The sequence below is a fragment of the Haliaeetus leucocephalus genome, unplaced genomic scaffold, assembly GCF_000737465.1.
Source record: "Haliaeetus leucocephalus isolate CR32 unplaced genomic scaffold, Haliaeetus_leucocephalus-4.0 Scaffold555, whole genome shotgun sequence".
NCBI lineage: Eukaryota > Metazoa > Chordata > Aves > Accipitriformes > Accipitridae > Haliaeetus > Haliaeetus leucocephalus.
In genome coordinates this window covers 11,783,659-11,803,402 of record NW_010972991.1, presented here as the reverse complement: position 1 = coordinate 11,803,402, position 19,744 = coordinate 11,783,659, and the positions used below count along the sequence as shown (strand labels likewise).

Here is a 19,744-nt window from a genome sequence, read left to right as displayed (position 1 = left end):
GCAGATGACTTTGTGATATAAAAATCAACACTAGATGTATCTTATGATATTTAATGGAAAGACATGAAGGGTCTGTAATTCAGGCCTTGAAATAAAGTCTTTGATTTGCTTCAAAACTCTAATGGTATTGCCCTTTAACAAACCCACTGTTTGAACATCTGGATGTAGCAGCAAAGAATACCAAACAGATTGAATTATTGCTGCAGAATAAAAAACAAGTGACTTTGAGTAGATGTCCAGTCTGTTGCATCTAATTGGTTACTTTAGATTGCTCATAAACATAATATTTCTCCTGTGTTGAATTTTCTTTTTTCCAGGAAAAAGAAGGAATGAAAACTATTCCTTCTTTATTATTTAATTTGGCAGTAAAATCAATTGATAACTGTCCTTAGAATTCTGTGTAGTTTCTGTGGGAAATGCAAAGTAATGTTTACATTTACATTCTCCTATGATATACTTACACAGATTAAAACTGGAAGATGATACACATGTTAATCTTAAATTTTTATTCCTGAAATGGTGTGAGGGCAATTAGTAATATTCATTACAAAAGAAGGAAGTAAAGTGGAAAGTCCCTTTGGCTTTGCACTTTCTAAGGAGTATAGGGGAAAAATAATCACCAACTAATTGAATTTGTCATTTTTTTTCTGCTTGCAAAAGATCTATGAACAAAACTAATTCATGTAATTTTTAATTAATTTAGTTACGCTTCAAGACAAAAAAGAGGCAATGGATCAGATGAACTGTAGTGAAGTCCTAATTTTGATCAGGAATGGAGACACACATACTTAGGCCATACCTGTAGGCCATATCATTAAACCTAGAGCAAACCCATGCAAATTCTGTGAATAATAAATTTCCTAGCTTCAGACTTTCAAGCAAGTGGACAAATTCATAAATATGCTAAAATCTAGTCTTGCCTTCATTGCAAACAGGCTAAAATCACAAGAAAAATCCACAAGCAAATAACATGTGAAATGGTCAGATAAATTGGTTGTGGGTAGCAGCATGGAAGAGTCTGTGACTCATCCTAGTGTTCTTGTTGCCTCAAGCCTTCAAAAGATGGATTAACAACTAAGAAGGAGGTGATAGCTTAAAGATAAAAAACTAAAACATGAGAAATGTGGTATGCTTGCTATTCAAAGACTGTTTAGATTATGTGTACTCAAGGTAAAGCTTATCTAGTTTAAGACTCTGCTTACAATAGAGGATGCTTAAGGAGTGTTTGGATAATAGTCAAGGCACCAGATAATCAGATAACGTACATTTCAGAGTTATAGACTTGCTAATCAAGGACACACATCCTCCTTTGGTATTGAGAAATGAAGGGTTGGAAAGAGAAACCAAAACCCTGGTGTCCTCAGATGACGCATGATCATTAAAGGACAAAAGGTGTAGGGGTGTCCTTCCCCAAAAGACCACCAGAGACCACCAGAGACCCCCACACAAGCACAGAAGACTCTGTGATGATTGCTCAAGAGAGCAACACGTCATGCTTGCTCAACATAATGAATATGCAATAGTTAGGTGGAACATATGTATTAGAAAGGCGTGCTGTTTTAACTGTAGTGTGTAAGTATGGACTGAAAACCTCAGTAGGCATGCTTGATTTGTGGAAATCTTCCACCTCGCACCCTGCACAGAATAAAGCAATGTCTGCTCACTAAACATACTTTGTGTGTTTCGGGAGTTATTTTTTTTTTCAGGTAGCACTCTGATGATGAAAAGGTGAATACAACTGAAATACTGCTGTGGCCTTTCAGCAGTCCCACCAGTTGAAAGTCCCAGGTGTCCTACGGAGCCAATGATGTGATGTTCACCTGCCTGTAAGACAACAGATGTGCCCTGAAGGCAGGAACAGCAATAATGCCACAAGTACTTATGTTTTCCACGATGTCACCTGCACTTATATGACAACAGGGACCTTTAAACTGATGAAAAGTTCTGGGGGATAGGGTGAAGAATGCTAATATTGTAATTTCTGTAGTAGTATGTCCCATATTCTGTCAAAGAAGAGAAAAAAAAAACCCACCTGTGTGTTACAGTTGTGGCTAGGTATGGCTTATCTATACACCTATGTGTACTAGTCATTTACACTTACTTTATAGCCAGCAGTGAGAAAAGAAATAGGATGGTGCTCTGGAATTGTTTATTTCTGCCTCTCTCTCTATATATATTATATATATAATATATATTCCTGTCTCTCTCTATATATATTATATATATACTGCAATGACAATACAGGATTTCAACATCAGCACTGTAATGTGCATTGAAAGTCTTGTGAGTTGAATCCTGACCACCTAATCCCTCACATGTGATAGGATTTGTAAACTGATGTAGCAGTCTCTAAAAATGTTACCTACAAGATAGTGTACTTGGCTTAAAGGAATGAGCTAAGGAAAGAATACAATAGAAATTAAAATGAAAATTTAAAAAATCTCACATAAAAGGAAACCAATCCCAGAAAACAGGGCAAGATCCTTTTTCTTTCATTTGCATTTATGCCACAGGTGGTACTGGAGGTGAAGACTGATGATATCATCATAATCATAAATTCAGGACATGCTGTCTATCAAATAAATGAACTTGAATGGAGTACTAAAATATAGAGACAAAAGAAAAGAACTCCATGCCTTAGAAGGGAGCAGTGAAAGTATAGTCTGAAATACTTCATGTGGGAAAGACAACCTTAGAACCGAAGGGCTTGGGGCAGGGTGGGGAGAGGTTGGAAAAAGGAGACCTAAATCTCAGGGGAAATTGAAACAGCCCAAGAAAGAATTTAGTGCTATGTGGATGTTAAGATTGCAACTTCTTAAATTAAGTTTCTCTTTTGTAGCTATTTCCAATCTGTAATACATATTTAATCTTTGGGATTCTTTTTTTCTTTTTTAATTTATCATTTCAAGTCTGTATAGTGATCGAACTGGATTCAAGTGAATATAAGAGGCACACTGTATAATGCTTTCATGAAAGACTCAAAGCCAAACATGACAAACATGCTCCTTGGAGCACTTGCAACCCAAAACAATCTTGAGAATCCAAGATATTGTGATGTATTTTCTTCTAAGCAGCAAGAGTCAGTTTTGTGTACTCAGTAAATCTGCTGGCAGGCGTCACACAATAGAAGTGCAGACAAGTGGTGAGACAATTTACAACTGTAAGACTGTTATAATCTCCTATTGTCATTCTGCATTACACATGTTGCATCGAGATGCAGTTTGATATATGTTTTAAATTAGATAAATGGGCTGTTGTCAAAAGAGCAATGTTTTTTCATGCCATCAACTGCATGTATCTCATTCATGCCTTGGGTTGCTGTTAGCATTTGTGAGCCACGCAGCAGGCTGGAGCAGAGAAAAGGATGAGGGAATAATACAGAGGCAACAAAATGGCATGTTTTCATCCATACTAATTCCCTGATCTGGCTCCCTACATGGCCTTGTGAATGCTGCAGCAAGTAAATGGAGGGAGAAAGGAACATGAAGCTGGGGACCAGCCTAAGTCCATAGCACCTCAAAAGCAGTAATAACATTTAATACTAAAATTCAATTAATATTCTCTCCATTACTTTTTCAGTTCCTTTGCCTGCTCTCTGGTTATGGCTTTGATACCAAAAAGCCGGTCAAAGGAGCTCTCTAAGACTCATTTTGGAGTTTTAGAAAGCAGGCATTCTCTATCACAGCACTGGATGCACAGGGGATAATTCCACCTAGCGTGCATGCCACAGCTTCAGCACAAACAGGTTATATGGAGTAACAATTACATATTAATCAATTAGTATACATATACATAGAAATTATTGTAACTGATTATCATAGTACTGCCTACATCTGATCATGCGCAATGAAGAGTTCATTTGAGGGGAAGGGCTGCTTTTATGACCACCAACCCATTTGAGATTCTGTTGGCTGTCCTTGAAGTCTTTGTTCTTGTCCTTGTTCTTTGATCTTGAAGCTTAACGCAGTTTCAATCACACATGGTCAGTTTCAACATTGTTCTCATCTAGCATACAGGAACATCTAGTCATAAGAGCAAAGAACTGCAAAACTTATGAGTAATTACTAGTTAATCACTTGACCACACTTTTGTAATTACCTCCCTGGCTACACTTTTGTCTATTGTTTCAATCATAATGTAAGTATATGATTTCTTATAATCATTTATCAAATCTCACTTTTACAGTTATCTAGCAGCAAACCAGTTTCCACAGCTGGTACAAAATATTAGAACCATTAAAATATTTAGACACACATGCTATCAGTTTATGGACATATGCTATCAGCTTATGGACATATGCTATCAGCTTAATCTCACAAAGTTGATGGTTACCACTCTGAAAACTTCTCTAATGCTATGCTTATTTATCTTGGTCCGTTGGTCAAAATTGAAATGTGTTGCCTACTAACACCAGTGTGAGAAGCTCCTGTGCTATAAGAGTCTTTGTACTGTTTTGCAGTTATAACCAAATCTGTTTTATCAATGCTTAGCTTCTGTCTCCTTTTCTATTACCATCTTCCAAGAATTTCTTCTTTTGATTTCTTTTGTCCAATTAACTCCTTGGTTTTGAGAAACTTTTCCTGGGTTTATTAAATATTATTTTATACTGTACTTTCTATGAATAGTAAATAAAAAAATGTATTTAATGGATAAAAAAGGCTTCAGAAAAAGACCCTTTCAAGTGACTGCAGAGGCTTGGAAAAGGTTGAGGTATAAGGAGTCTGTAGTTCATTACATCTCAACCATATGTGAAGTTGTAATGTATTGTAGATGTGACAGTAGCAGAATTGTGGATGGAAGTAGAAAATTTTTCCATATGAAGATGCTTCATGCCCAGAATAACACATTCTTATTGCTTGCAATAAGAGCTCTTGTGACAAGCACAGAATTGAGCAATGCTACACTGTAATTAAAGATGACATAGCATGTTGTTATTTTACAACACTACTTGTCTATAAACATCTTATTCTTGTCATCTGTCTACTTACTAATAACTAGTAAACTAGAGAGACAGAGTGCTGAAAGGAATAAGCATGCAGCACAGGCTTTCATTTCTACATCACCAATTCAGACCTGGCCATAAATACTCATGTTGAGAAGCCATAGTTTAGTAGCATTTTCTTGGCCTGTGTTTTCAAATAATTCCCCAGATGATGCATATATCATCACAAAATCAGCTCTACAACTGCCACTAAGCGCATCAGTGTTGATTATCTCTTTGGAGAGACTGAGAATTGAGTGCTACAAGTGGCAATGATATCTGGTCCTAAAAGAACTAAGAACACATTCCTTAAGACGCACACTGACAGAACAGTAAGGGAAAAGGAATATAAATGCTAAATTCAATTTAAAAAAAAAATCTTTGTGATTCTAATGCTTTAATTTCTTATTTAATCATGCAATAGATATGTAAGGAAGTCTCCTAGTCTTCTATTTTTTATATGGAACCAGTAGGATTGCTGTCTGATACCAGGCCTGTTCACTTCAGATGTCATTTTATAGCAGGGAAACTATAGAATGTAAGATAAGAACCAAAAGCAAAGAAGGTAAAAGAATTCTGCACCAAAACTTGAGCTGGTATTTTTATGAAATTATTCCATTGCCATTATTTTCAGAAAATTCTTTTAAAAAATGTCCCAAATATAATGAACTGATGTTTTTAAAGCATGTAAGTTTCTAGGGTTTTAGATCAAAAGTTTATCAAGAATTCATTATGAATTTTCCTTGGGATAAACCTCTTTGTTTAAAAGAAATAGGTTAGCTTTGGAGTTCTAAAATGTTTCTAATGTAGAGCTTAATTTAAAAAAATAAGTTTTAAAACTGTGTCAATATTTTGGGACAACTTTTCCAATTACATCTATAGTGTGGATCTTAGCTAAGCAGCTTAGCTAATTAATTTTTAGGTGTAACATGCAATTTATAGTCCATGGGATTTCAGTGGCCTGCGGCCAACCATCTGACAAAGGAATGGCTTTTTTTTTTTTTCTTTACGTTGTTCAGGTAGGGATTCATCAACAGAAAAGCAGAATTACCAAAGGAGAATGGCTCCTCCAGCCAGAAGTCTAATATTTACTTGTAGATACAGTTGCTTTCAATTTTTTTTTAATTTTTATTTTTTTTTAATTGTAAGTCATTTAACTAACCATGTAGCTCATGGCATTATCCAGCCATTCTCAAAGCTGTCTAAATTTACACTGAGTTTTGCTTGAATGACCTCATTGGCTAATGAGCAATTGTCTGCTAAGAACTGATAAAAAAAAAAAAAATCTTCCAAAATAAACCTCTAACAAATTTTATTTGATTTTAAAAGGCAGAGAATTCCAGTGCTGAGTAAGCAATTATTTCTCTCTTCCTGTTAAAATAAAATTGTCATTATATTCATGGCTAAATGGTTATAATGGTACTGTTCTGGATAATGTCAGCGACTGACATAATTGGATGCTTAATTTACAAACCTAAAAAAAAGTTCACCTATTGCCAAGCATTTTACATGTCACATAATTTGTATTGAGCTTCTGAATGCTCAACAGTATGAATATCTTATCATGGATCTAAGTGTCCTAATATGAACTATAAATTTAACTTACATGTGAAAAACTGACAAACTTTGAAAATCTAAGATGACAAAATGAGTCTGTTCTTAGGTTACAGTTCTGTATTATTGAGATGCATATGCTCATCATGAATAAACCTCTCCAGCTGTAGAGTTTCCTACTGACTTTTAAAGAGTATTTAAGATTGCATGCTGAGCATACTGAACCTGTTCTTGCAGATCCGTGTATTTTGATATTACTGATACAGAAATTCTATCAAAGCTAACACAAATCAAAGCCAAAATTTTATCAAATACCAAATGTGGGTGGAAGGATTCAGCCATGTAGTTCTAGAGGTACCAGTGTCAACTATCAGTAGCTCTATTTTTATGAACTTTATGGATATTTCAAAGTCTACTATTGTGTATTACTGCTTCAAAATTTCATTTAACTGTAACTTAGGAAAAGCATGAAGGAATCAACTGCTTATAAACATGGAGCTATATTTAATTTGATACTTTAATGAGCAGTATATTAGTTCGTACAGAATACTGGTTCAACTATACTGGATTACAGTTATCACTACTTGTCTCGACATGGGATCAAAATGTGAATCTTAAATTAGATTGCCTTAAGATTTGCTTTTGTCAGGGTGCCATGCTTTAACCCCAGCCAGCAACTAAGCACCAAGCAGCCGCTCACTCACTTCCTCCCCACCCAGTGGGATGGGGAAGAAAATCAGGAAAAGAAGTAAAACTCCTGGGTTGAGATAAGATCAGTTTAATAGAACAGAAAAGAAGAAACTAATAATGATAATGATAACACTAAGAAAATGACAGCAGTAATAATAAAAGAAGTGGAATATACAAATGATGCGCAGTGCAATTGCTCACCACCCACCAATCGACGCCCAGTTAGTCCCCAAGCGGCGATCCCCTGCCCCCACTCCTCCCAGTTTATATACTAGATGTGATGTCACATGGTATGGAATACACCGTTGGCCAGCTGCCCTGACTGTGACCTGTTCCAACTTCTTGTGCCCCTCCAGCCTTTTTGCTGGCTGGGCATGAGAAGCTGAAAAATCCTTGACTTAGTCTAAACGTTACTCACCAACAACTGAAAACATCAGTGTGTCATCAACATTCTTCTCATGCTGAACCCAAAACATAACACTATACCAGCTACTAGAAAGAAAATTAACTCTATCCCAGCCGAAACCAGGACAAAGTGTTGTTTCAGTACTTAGGGACAAAATGAAGAAGGCCAAAGTCCAACGGGCACTAACACTAGTGAGGGGTGTTATGGGTTATAAAAAGTGATTCTACAAGTATGCTAGTAGCAAAAAGGACAGGGAAAAATGCAGATACACTGGTGAGTGGAGACAACAATGGACAACATGGAAAAGGCCAAAGAACTCAATGCTTTTTGTGTATCATTCTTCACAAGAAGAAACTGCTTCATGTGTCAGTACAGTTGGGAAGGAGAGAGGCAGCCAGTTCTGGGTGTGCAGTAAGTGAGGGATTACATAGAGAAGTTGAATATAGTCACTTGCATAGATTCACCCACGGGTGCTGAAAGAGCTGTCCCACCATGACTGAAAAGCTGCTGTCTGTAATCCATGAAAAATTATGGCAATCAGTGGTAGTCCCTCATGACTAGACAGACCACCACAAGTACTATAAACTAGTAACCCTTCCCTCAGTTCCTGGAAGTATCCTGAAGAGCGCACTTCTCTAATCCATTTTCCAACACCTGAAGGATGGAAGTAATTGGGAATAGCACAGACTTACCAAGGGCAAATTATGCTTGATGAACACAAATGGCATTTAAGGATGTAAAGGGATGTTATAAGTGGCCACTGCCTCAAGCAGCTCTGGGGCCTGGAGGTTTCTCTTGCCCAGCCATAGGAGCCCAGCCTGGGGCATCTTGAGACGTGGAGGTGTCTGACTCAGGCCAATGGACCTTGTTGATGCTTTCCCATTTGCAGGTTTAACCAGTTGCACAGCTAAGCATGTATCCCAGAGAAACACACAGACACACACACAGACGCTGACATGACTGTCTACAGACTGCCACAGACAGAGTGCTGCCTTCAACAGCACCTACCTACAGGACTCACATAAAACACAAGCACCAGCAGCCAAGTCCCCTCTTCAGCTGGCAGACACAGGAGGTCACTAGTGCAGACAGGCACACGAGACTATCTGGGTTCACAAACACACATACATTTGCGGATCCCCTGTCGTGGTTTAACCCCAGCCAGCAACTAAGCACCACACAGCCGCTCACTCACTCCCCCCCCATCCAGTGGGATGGGGGAGAAAATCGGGAAAAAGAAGTAAAACTCCTGGGTTGAGATAAGGACAGTTTAATAGAACAGAAAAGAAGAAACTAATAATGATAATGATAACACTAATAAAATGACAACAGTAGTAATAAAAGGATTGGAATGTACAAATGATGCGCAGGGCAATTGCTCACCCCCCGCCGACTGACACCCAGCCAGTCCCCAAGCGGCGAATCCCTGCCCCCCCTTCCCAGTTCCTAAACTAGATGGGACGTCACATGGTATGGAATACACTGTTGGCCAGTTTGGGTCAGGTGCCCTGGCTCTGTCCTGTGCCAACTTCTTGTGCCCTGGTTGGGCACAAGAAGCTGAAAAATCCTTGACTATAGTCTAAACACTACTGAGCAACAACTGAAAACATCAGTGTTATCAACATTCTTCACATACTGAACTCAAAACATAGCACTGTACCAGCTACTAGGAAGACAGTTAACTATATCCCAGCTGAAACCAGGACATCCCCCAAGTACCAGCACAACCTCTCTGTCCACTCAGCACCCCTGCCCAGATTGCAGGCCTTCTTACCCTCCCCATGGGTCCCCTACTCACTGGCTGGTCCAGCTTGATGCTCACTAGCAAACATGCAGCACTTACACACTTGTCCAGCATGGACCCTCCACCCACCTGATACCTCATCCCAGGTCCAGCACCTCCTACCTGCTGGCGAGTCCAGCTGTAATTGTGCACACCCGGTTTGGAGAAGATACAGCCAGTTGCCCTCCACACTCCCCTAGCACCGGGCACATGGCCTGTTCCAGCTGCCAGCACTGTGTGCCTCACTTGCTTCACCCAAGCAGGTTCCTCCCAGTAGCTAGTTTTTGGGACAGGCGCTGTTCCCACCTCAGTGAGTGGCAGCCAAGATCCCCATCCACTCAAGCAGCTGGCACTGAGACCCCACTTGCTGCAGTAGCTGATACCACAGGGTAGGGGCACCTACACCTCCAGTCTGACCCCAGAAGCTGGCACTCAGCCCGTGAAGCCCTCACACATGCACAGGATAGAGAGTGAGGTTGCACTGAGTGTTAAAAAAGGATTTAATAAGAAGATAGGACAGATTGTGGTGATTAGGTGCAGGACTCAGCTGGATGAGCGTACTGACCAGACCCATTTTTCAGAAACATCACAACACTCACAAAATTATCGAAATGCAGAAGAATAGCACAAAATAATTTGTGATTGGGAACAAAATACTTTATATTAAGACTTTAAAAGCCCATATTAAACAGAAAGAATACTCTGAAATGTGTGATTTTATTGCAGTACTTAAGAACCTAGCATAAGAACTGACAGATGCTAATACTAAGGGCTCTGTAATTTAGCAGATAAAAGCAGAACAAGAGCCAGTGACTGGAAGTTTAAAAATCAGAGTTAAAAAGTCTTACTTCTAAGTGAGGCAGAGTGATCAGTAGAATCAAAGAAAGTGATAGTTTTCTTAAATCTTGATGTCTTCAAGAGCTGAATTTGTTTCCAGAAGTTATTCTTTAGCCAAATCCAAATTAGTGATTGCAATATCAAGAAAATTGTGTGAAATACAATAAAAATTAACCAGATTAAGTCCACAGGCCTATTTTTCTTTACTCTTTCTGGATCTATACAGGAATGGTGGGAAAAATACAATGTACAGGTGAAATATTTAAAATTAATAAGCACCAAGGCAACCTCGTATTGATGTCATAAAGAGTGATTCCCTTCTGTGCTACAGCATTACAAGTAATTCTGGCATTAGGATTAAGCATGATAGTCCTGGGGCAATGATGTATTGTGACACACAGGCTACACTGGATCAGCTGGAAGAAAAAAAGTATTTTCCCAGCCAAAACTTATTTTATTTAGTGACGATGTTAAGTATTAACTGACAGAGTGTATTTTGGAAATGTTACTTATGATTTTAAAAAACATTGGCTAGGAAGATGTCATGTGGTTATACATCTCTGCATGATACATGGGAAAGAATATTGATCTATAGTTTTACCAGATAAAATATCTGACGTATTTTGAAACTTTTAGTAGGATGGACTTCTTGTTTTGGTTTTTCTTGTCTGGATTGATGCTGAAGTATCAATAATATGATCAAAAGCAGGATAATAGTCTGCCATTGTTAATCACAGCATAAAATTTGTGCACATTTACTTCTCTTAGTGGAGTTACACTGCAAACACATCAATCTAAAAAATCACTTTGCAACATGACTTAGCACCGTATCTTATAGCTTACATATTTATTTATTCTTTCTCTAAACTTTACTTAGGATTTGATAACTCCCCTTCATTTACTAAATTAATTTTTAAATGTTGCAAATTGTAACTTTCTCTTTACCTTCCCTATACCAAGGGAGTTCAGAACTACTTACCACATTAATAACTATCTTGAAGAACGGTACAATAAAGTCAAAGCCTCATAAGCATCTTTCATGTTTTCTATTTCCCTGAATATACAGCCATTTTATTTCTGCATCACACACTGTGGACAGTAGATACAAGTCTATGAACAGGCATTGTTGGGATGCTTTCCATGCACAGTTAGTATTCCAAGACTAGAAGGATATGCTAGATAATTTTATGTGACTTCCTAGACAATGTAGCAGATATTCCCATGCATTCAGCCAAAAGAAAGAAACTCCAGCACCTTTCTTTTTTCTTGTTATCCAACAGGTTGAATGGAAGTAGAAATTCAGAATTTAGATTGCCTTCTTATGTTTAGTATGTTTCCTTGCTAGATTTAGTATGTTTCATTTTCAAGACAGGAGTTTCCATGATGAATGCACCTGTTTAGGTAATTCAGCATTCTCTATTTTAGTTACTCCTTTCTTTTCTTTGTGGACTTTCCTTTCAGAAACACTAGGCAAACTCAACTGAATTCCACTGGGCTTGCTGAAGCAATCTTATGACAGAGAGCAGCCATACCCAAAATAGCTATGGCAAAATCTGAACGACAACAAAAAAAGCCTGTAGTATCTGTCAGGTAGTAAGCCTGGTGACAACTTTACATCTTAAAGTCTATGGCTTTTACAACTCCAACCTGGCAAACACTTTTTGAGTGAACCTTTTATAGAGACCACTCCAATATTAAACAATAATTCATTAGTACTCCTTTAAATTTTTATATGAAGTTAGTAGTCATATTATTAGCTTCATACAGCTAGTACTTCATGAACCTTACCTAAATCCAGATTTAGATTATGTGTAGCCACATTTTTGAATTCTGATATGCAGGAGAGCTAAAAATAGATTATCCTATTTGTTCACATTCTCTAGCTCTATACCAACTGCCAAAATTATTTTTAGCATCCACATCCTGGCACATTTAAGTCCTACTAGTATTTCTGATCTACATGCTTCAATAATCCTGTACATCAGCTACCGATTTTCCTTAATTTTGCTGATAGAAATGCATGATAGATCCCTAGAAGTCACTAGATGGAAATCCTATTCTGTTAATAAACACCATCTGCTCCCTTCTTTCCTGCCCCCCTGCCATTATCCATAAAGATGAGATCAGTCTTGAAATTTTTAACATTGCTCTCAAACCCCTCTCAAAAGCATTTCAGCAGAATTGCTGAATTCCAATACCACCACTCCAGTACAAACATGAAGACCATTTCATTATTTATACAGTGTCTAATAATTCAGTTTTATAGTTCAGCTTTAAAAAGATGTGTAGCAGTACAAAACAGATAAAATTATATTTCATAACACTATTATAAATAATTGTGATTCATGTCCAGGACATGCAGGTGTTTCACTATAAGAATAAGCTATATATTAAGTTAGTTATTTTTTTCTTCCCCATGATCAATAGGACAGCACAAAAATGTCTATCATAATTACCTTGAATAAAGATTGCCATAAATTCTAGCAGTAAATTTTTTAATAAAGTCAGTGATTTTAACAAGGTCAGCTACCTGTTTAATAGCTGTAAAATAACCCAGTAAGAACAAAAGGAAGCACTGTTCAAAGCAGGACTAGGTTCACTGAAGCCCCTTGCTGTATGGGCCAAGCTGCTATCTTGCTTGCTTTCTTAGCAGCTGTATTTCCCCTCCCCTGCCCTCAGTGAATAAAGCTGCTTATGTATCTCAGGACAACAGGAAATGGAAAAGTGCATTAAATTCTTCTATTCCAAAATAAAAATAATCTTGTCAGAAGTAAAATAAAAACGACACAGCTACACTGCGGCTTGGCCTAAATGATCAAATAAGGGATCAAGTATAGCATTTCTCCTCCATACATTAATACCCATACATGCTACACAGATACTGAAAGCTACTAAAAAAAAAAGAAAAGATGCCAGAAACCTCTCCAGAAAAAAACAGGCAAGGAATCAGCAGACTTGCAACTCCCCCATTTCTCACTCCAGTCAGCAAAGCTGTGTCACTAGACAGTGATGAAGTGATAAATTGCTGCTGGTAATACTGTAGCACAAGTTTTTTTCTTAATATCCCTCCTTAATTTTCAATGCATCTCACCATTTTCTGTTGCCACTGTAAGTGAAGTCCTTTTATTTTGAGTAATCTGTTTCAGTTTTCTCTCATTAAATCCTTTTTCTCCAGTGGTATTGTGCTATATAGAGAGGTATATCTCTGTATTTATTTCTCAGATGTGTTCTTTCCCAAATAATAGAGAAACTGAACATAAAGAAGTATGCGCACAATGGTACCAAAGCTTACCCAAATATGCCACTTGACATTGAGGAAAGAAAGAAGGTGAGAAGGAGGGAGAGAAGGAGAGAGGGAGAGAAAGAGAGAAGGATGGAGGGACAGAAGATACAGACTGAGGCTTATGATATTGATGGTAGGAGGCCGGAGTGCGTATTTCTGTGGTCTATTGTGTACTTCGTTTGAGTGGGTACAATTGCAGGGGCTTACAAATGATGTCCTAGCACAGTAGGTCTATTGATGATATAATTTTATATCATTTCATACACACTTTTATTCTCTGGATACCAGAAAAATTAATATGTTCCTCTAAGTTATGATCAAGAAAGTCCACAGTAGATTCATAGTTCCCACAGATTCTGTCAGGTACTCTGGAGTTTCTTGTCAATTTTCAGCTCAGCTGCAGATACTTCAAGGAGGATGGGAGGTCAAAGAAAGAGGTGTTGGTGAGCTTTGTTTATTTGTTTATTTATTTATTTGGCAGGTTTGGGGCTTTTTTTAAAGACAGTCAACCCTAATGCATCCCATATAACCGTCTGTCTATGTCTTCTATTTTCAAACATTTCAAAGGAAAGTATTTTAAATGATCACTGATTATGAAAAGTATGTTCCTTCTTTTTCAAATCACACCTGGATCTAATCCTTTCAGAGATATGTCTCTACCGCTCATCCTGCCCTCTCATGCTATCTCTGTCTATCATTTTGCTTTATTGCAATGATAGGTTGCTAATCATTTCTGTCTTAGGTTTCGAATTACAAATCTATAATGAAGCACTAAAGTATGTGGTCTGATATTTAGGGGTGCTAACTATGCAGATATTTCATCAGGAAGCTAAAAAGGAACTACTGGGCAATTAAAATTTTTTAAAATTGGATACTAGGTAGAACCAGATCTGAAAATGTTGATTGCAGGGTTATACACATTCACAGAGTACAAGAACAGAAATGGAGATTGCCCTGATGTGATTATCATTTAAATACCTCTATTCTCTCATGTCAAGGAATGATGCATGAAATGAATGTAATGTAATGAGTTTTCATTTATTTGCAAGCTGAGTGTAAAGACAGGTAGCTTCAGAGGAAGTCAGAAAAATAGGAATTGAAAGAAAAATTCTCTCACTGAATGAAGCTGCCTTGATGCAGCTCTTAAAAAAGTAGATCTGGCTGTGGGAAGGGAGATTCCAGTGAACTAAAACTCTGGGGTCTAACCTAACTTCTTTCAATATTCCTGATTCCACAAAATAAAGCCTGAGATTGGAAAAAGATGAGTATCAGATTCAAGGTAACAAGTTTATGTTTTGTTCTAAAATGCTGATTTCTGTGGCTGAAAGTAAAATTTCCCCACGCTTGTCAGTGATTCAGAAGCCTGAGTTCTATTAATCAGCATGTTATTTTAGCCTAGAAACAAACTATGTGAGGAATCATTTATATGTGCAAACTGAACTCTATTAGTCATCTTCCATTTTAGTTTTAATAATTCTCTATCATAACCAAAATGCATAATACACTATCTGTTAGCATTAGTAGTGCAAAACCTTTTGGCAAATGATGTATAAGGACAGCAGATGATACCATACATAGTGAATTCGAATTTCCTAATTTATGGCACCAAGTCAATGATAAAAAGTGCTACATATTTTCCTAATATGCGTAAGAGAAGTACATACTATATTTTGCATAGTTAAAAATCCATAGGGATTTCGGTGTAATATTTTTGTAATAATGCTGCTGCTTAACAATGTTACTGAACACTTGAAAAATTAACAGACTACAGAGTAGCTATAATCTAGCCAAAAATAATTGTTACACTTAGCTTGAATTTCTATTTTGTAAATTACCTCTTCCTTGTGTGCAAGCCAGAAAAAAGAGTGTGTGTAATTGCCTCATTTATTTTCTATAGTAACTCAAGGGACAAGAAAGACCTGAAAATTCTTTTATGTTTTTCATTTCATATCTTTACATAAGTACATATAGGAGAGAACTTCTATATGAAGTAGCATTCTAATGCATCATACCTGAAGATAAACTATGTCAATGGCTGAATACATTTTACTAGAGAGTGATTCTGGGCTGTATTTCTATGGCAGCCCTTCATTGCATTACCAGTTTTTGGATATTTTCCTAGCTATCAAAGTGTTACTTAGCTAGTTACTTTCTCAGAGATTAGCTTCTGTTGCAGGTGGGTACTACAACGGCTTCAGAGTTTCTCCAGGCTGTTTACTATAGCTCCCGGCTTGCTGACAAAGATACTTAGTGGAAGCAGAAAGATCAAGTGTTTTTACATCAATTAAGAAAAGAAAAAAAAAAACAACAATAGGAAAGAAAAAGAGAAAAACAACAGTTTCTGTTTATATCCTATAAACACATGTTAGAGTTCATAGTCCCAGTGCCAAGAAATTGATTAAACATGACTAAAGTGAGTTTGATCATAAAAAAGATCCTTCCTGGAACATACATACAATACTATGAACGTCTGGACTTCAGGAATATATGAGCCTGCTCGTTTACTTCAGTGTCTGCGTGAAAACTGTAGACAATTGTGAAAACTGCAATAGAGAAGTAGCTTTATGTCAGTTCAGAGAACTGAGTCAGCATTTCTCCTATGCAAGTATGAGAAGGAATCTGTCCATAAGAAATTCAACTTTCTAGTGAAATTCAAGATTAACTAGTAATGTCTGGCATTAATTTGAATAAGCATATATTAGAAGGACCAGAAAGATTATGACTATGTTTTTCAGAATTTAATGAATTTGGCATTATTAAAGTAAAGGTCATAAAACATTTGTGTCTAGATGGGACTATAGGTGGTAGAGTTTTAAATATTTTGGTTTCAGATGTGAGTCTGTGCATCTGAATGACTGCATGAAAAGGAAACATTGTAACTTGGATGAGGTTATACGTGTGTATATGTATATATTCTTGTGGGAAGTTTAGTTTTGTTAAGTATAGAGATCAGAGAAAAAAATCCAGAATCTTTTTTTAAGAATGTCTTACCTTCATAGTAAACTTTAAAGCCATGAGCACTAACTGCAAAGTCACTTGTCAAGCGCAGTGAAAATACAGATTTTGTACTTGTCACAGGTGGAGGAAGATGAAATCCTGTTAACCTAAGAAAGAAAAAAGCAAAACTCATGGTTAATTCTCTGAAAAATAAACCTGTATGTGACACGTTGCTGTTCCAAACAATATTTCATCATGGAAAGGGCAACTGACTTAAACATATATAGTTTATATTACTTGAGAAAATGATTTTTATACAGTAGTTTAAGGAATCAATATAAAATTTTAGTGGGTGTCATGGACACTGAACCAGGTAAGGTACTTCGGTTTGAGAAAACTGTACTTAGAAGAGATGATAGTAAGATAGAGAAACTGGACTTCAAAAATGGTCCAGATTATCAGTAGATGAAAAAAAAACCTCACAAACCACCAGCCAAGTTACACTATTTAGAGTTATGTTCAAACACCTATTGCATTATATATTTTACACAGACTTCTGTTAAAATTTGTAGTGGATGAATTTTCTGCCGTAATATGATGAAAGAAAGGGGACCATGATTCACTTTATTGAGGGAATTTAAGATTATTTAAACTAGGTATTTTAGCCTTAGAGAAGATATTTCTGCTTTCAACTCAAACAGGAAATCCAAAGACCATCATAGTGAAATCATACATCCATAAAGAAAGCTCTCTTGCAAGGAATTACAGGATTGCTGGGGGTGGGGGTGGGGTGGGGGTGTTTTTTTGGTTGATTTGGTTTTGTTTTATTAAAACCACTATGTTTGAGACACAGATGAAAGGACAATTTTCGAGTACTCGTAGAACTGCTGATATGCTCTACTGATACTCAGCTCTACACATTCTTTTCATTTGACGTACATATGATAAGACTTACTTTCTCTATTCTAGAATAACTTTATCAGGGTTCATACCAGACTAACAAAACCCATAGCATTTACCTGTCAAAAATACGTAAACAAGCTGAATAATTTAGCTGTGTATACTCCTCAGCCTAGTTAGCTGTGTGTGGCAAATTGTGTAGCAGATTAGGATGATTTATTTTAATAATGATTAACATTAAATTGTTTTCATGTGTTTGTAGCTGAGCCCTATTTTTGCTTATTACTTTGAATTTAGAATTATAGAAAAATTTAGGTCAGATAGTCCAATCTCCTGCTCAGAGTAGGCTTAACATAAGAGTTAGTCCAGGCTGCTCAAGATTTACCTTTTCCTTTCCCATTGTTAGAATAAATTCACCATTTCTTTTTTTTTTCCATACATACATTCATGATCATGTTTTGATGTACTGTTATATGTGAAATATAAAATCTAGTGTACACATGCACAAAAAGCCCTCCAAAACTCTTCACTATTTCATTAAACACCCACTGAAAAACAGCCATGTATTAAGTAAGATTCACAGACATTTGATTTTGCACTGCATCTTTACAGGATTCCAGAACATCCAATTTATGCTATTGGCTAAAATGATGACAGGTATGAAAGCCAAATGATAAGATAGTATTACTCATAGAATAATGAGCAGAAAATTGAAAAACATGAACAAAAGTAGCAACAACACTTAAAGAGGTGTTGTTTTGGGTTTTGGTAGCAGGGGAAGGGCTGCAGGGATGGCTCCTGTGAGAAGCTTCTGGAAGCTTCCCCGGCTCCAAGTCGGACCTGCTGCTGGCCCAGGCTGAGCCCATCAGCAGTGGTGCCTCTGAGAGAACAGATTTAAGAAGGGGAACCTGCAGTGAGTGGGGGGACTGGAATGCGAGGGGAGCCCCTCTGCAGACACCATGGTCAGCGAGGAAGGAGGGGAGGAGGAGTGCCGGAGGAGGGGACGCCCCTGCAGCCCGTGGTGAGACGGCAGGCTGTCCGCTCCCAGCACAGGGAGGGGAGCGGGGGAGCGGAGGCCCCCCAAGATGGCCGGGACTCCATGGGAAAGCCCGCGCTGGAGCAGGCTGTGACTGGAGATCGGCCTGCGGAAAGGACCCAGGCCAGGGAAGTTTGGGAAGAACTGCAGCCTGCAGAGAGGACTCACGTTGGAGAAGTTGGTGAAGGACTGTCTGTCGTGGGAGGGACTCCACGGTGGAGCAGGGGACGGGTGAGGAGTCCTCCTCCCCCTGAGGAGGAAGGAGCGGCAGAGACCAGGTGTGGGGAGCTGACCCCAACCCCCACCCCCTGTTCCCCTGGGCCGCCGGGGGGAGGAGGGAGAGAGAACCGGGAGGGGGGTTGAGGCGAGAAGGAGGGAGGGGTGGGGGAAGGTGTTCTAAGGTTTGGGTTTACTTCTCATTATCCTTGTTTTGATTTGACTTGTAGTAAATTCAGTTGGTTTTGTTTCTTCCCCAAGTTGAGTCTGTCTTTTGCCCGCGACCATAAGTGGTGAGTGATCTCCTCCCTCTCCTTGTCTCAACCCACGAGTGTTTCTTTTTATTTTGTCCTCATCCCACCGGGGCCGGGGGGGGGGGGGCAAGCGAGCGGCTTTGCGGTGCTTTGTTACTGGCTGGTCTTAAACCACTACAGGTGTATATACAGATCTATAAATATGCAGCAAGTCATCAGTGTGTCTCTGTCAGACATCTATTCTTTGTTTTGTCATTGGCATCTTTATGAATAATGTCATTAAAACAAGACTAGATTAAAGAATTTATGCTAATATCTAAAGATGGAAAACTATTTACAGAATATTTAGGATTTAGGAAATGCATTTTTTTATTTGATTATGAGAATATATTTGTGTTCTAACAAAATTAATAAAATGCTTACCTCTTCCAAATAAGCATATGTATAATTCCTTGACAAGTCAATATTAGTGCAATTTTCCCATTAGCTTATTCATAAACCAGTAAATACATTAATTCATTGGTAAGTATCACCACTTGAAAGTAAGCTGACCTAACATAAAACCAAGCCAATAATTTGAGTAAAACTTTAATTTGCAGCACACAGCAGATCTAGGTCATATCTATTTAGCTACTCAATGATTTGAGGGTATTGTGGGTATAAACATATCCAGCAGAAAAGAAATACACATTTATCCCAAATTATTTGATTTTGTGACTGGTACATATGCACAGCTTAGATGGGCAGAGGATTTTTAAAATGAACATATATGTTACTAGTGTAGCAAGCATTACACCTCCTCATGCAAAACAAATCATTACTAGAGCTGGTTTATACCATTTAGCTTTCAGGGGTGTGCGTTTTATC

The 19,744-nt window shown here is 37.8% G+C and overlaps 1 protein-coding gene across 1 annotated transcript in view; it reads right to left on the bottom strand.

The window, feature by feature from the left end:
- Positions 1–19,744, bottom strand: part of CSMD3 (CUB and Sushi multiple domains 3) — a 659,839-nt gene that overhangs the window by 605,901 nt on the left and 34,194 nt on the right. The window contains exon 3 of the mRNA XM_010577127.1: positions 16,526–16,638. Coding sequence (XP_010575429.1) covers positions 16,526–16,638 — 113 coding nt within the window. The remainder of the gene's footprint in view (positions 1–16,525; positions 16,639–19,744) is intronic.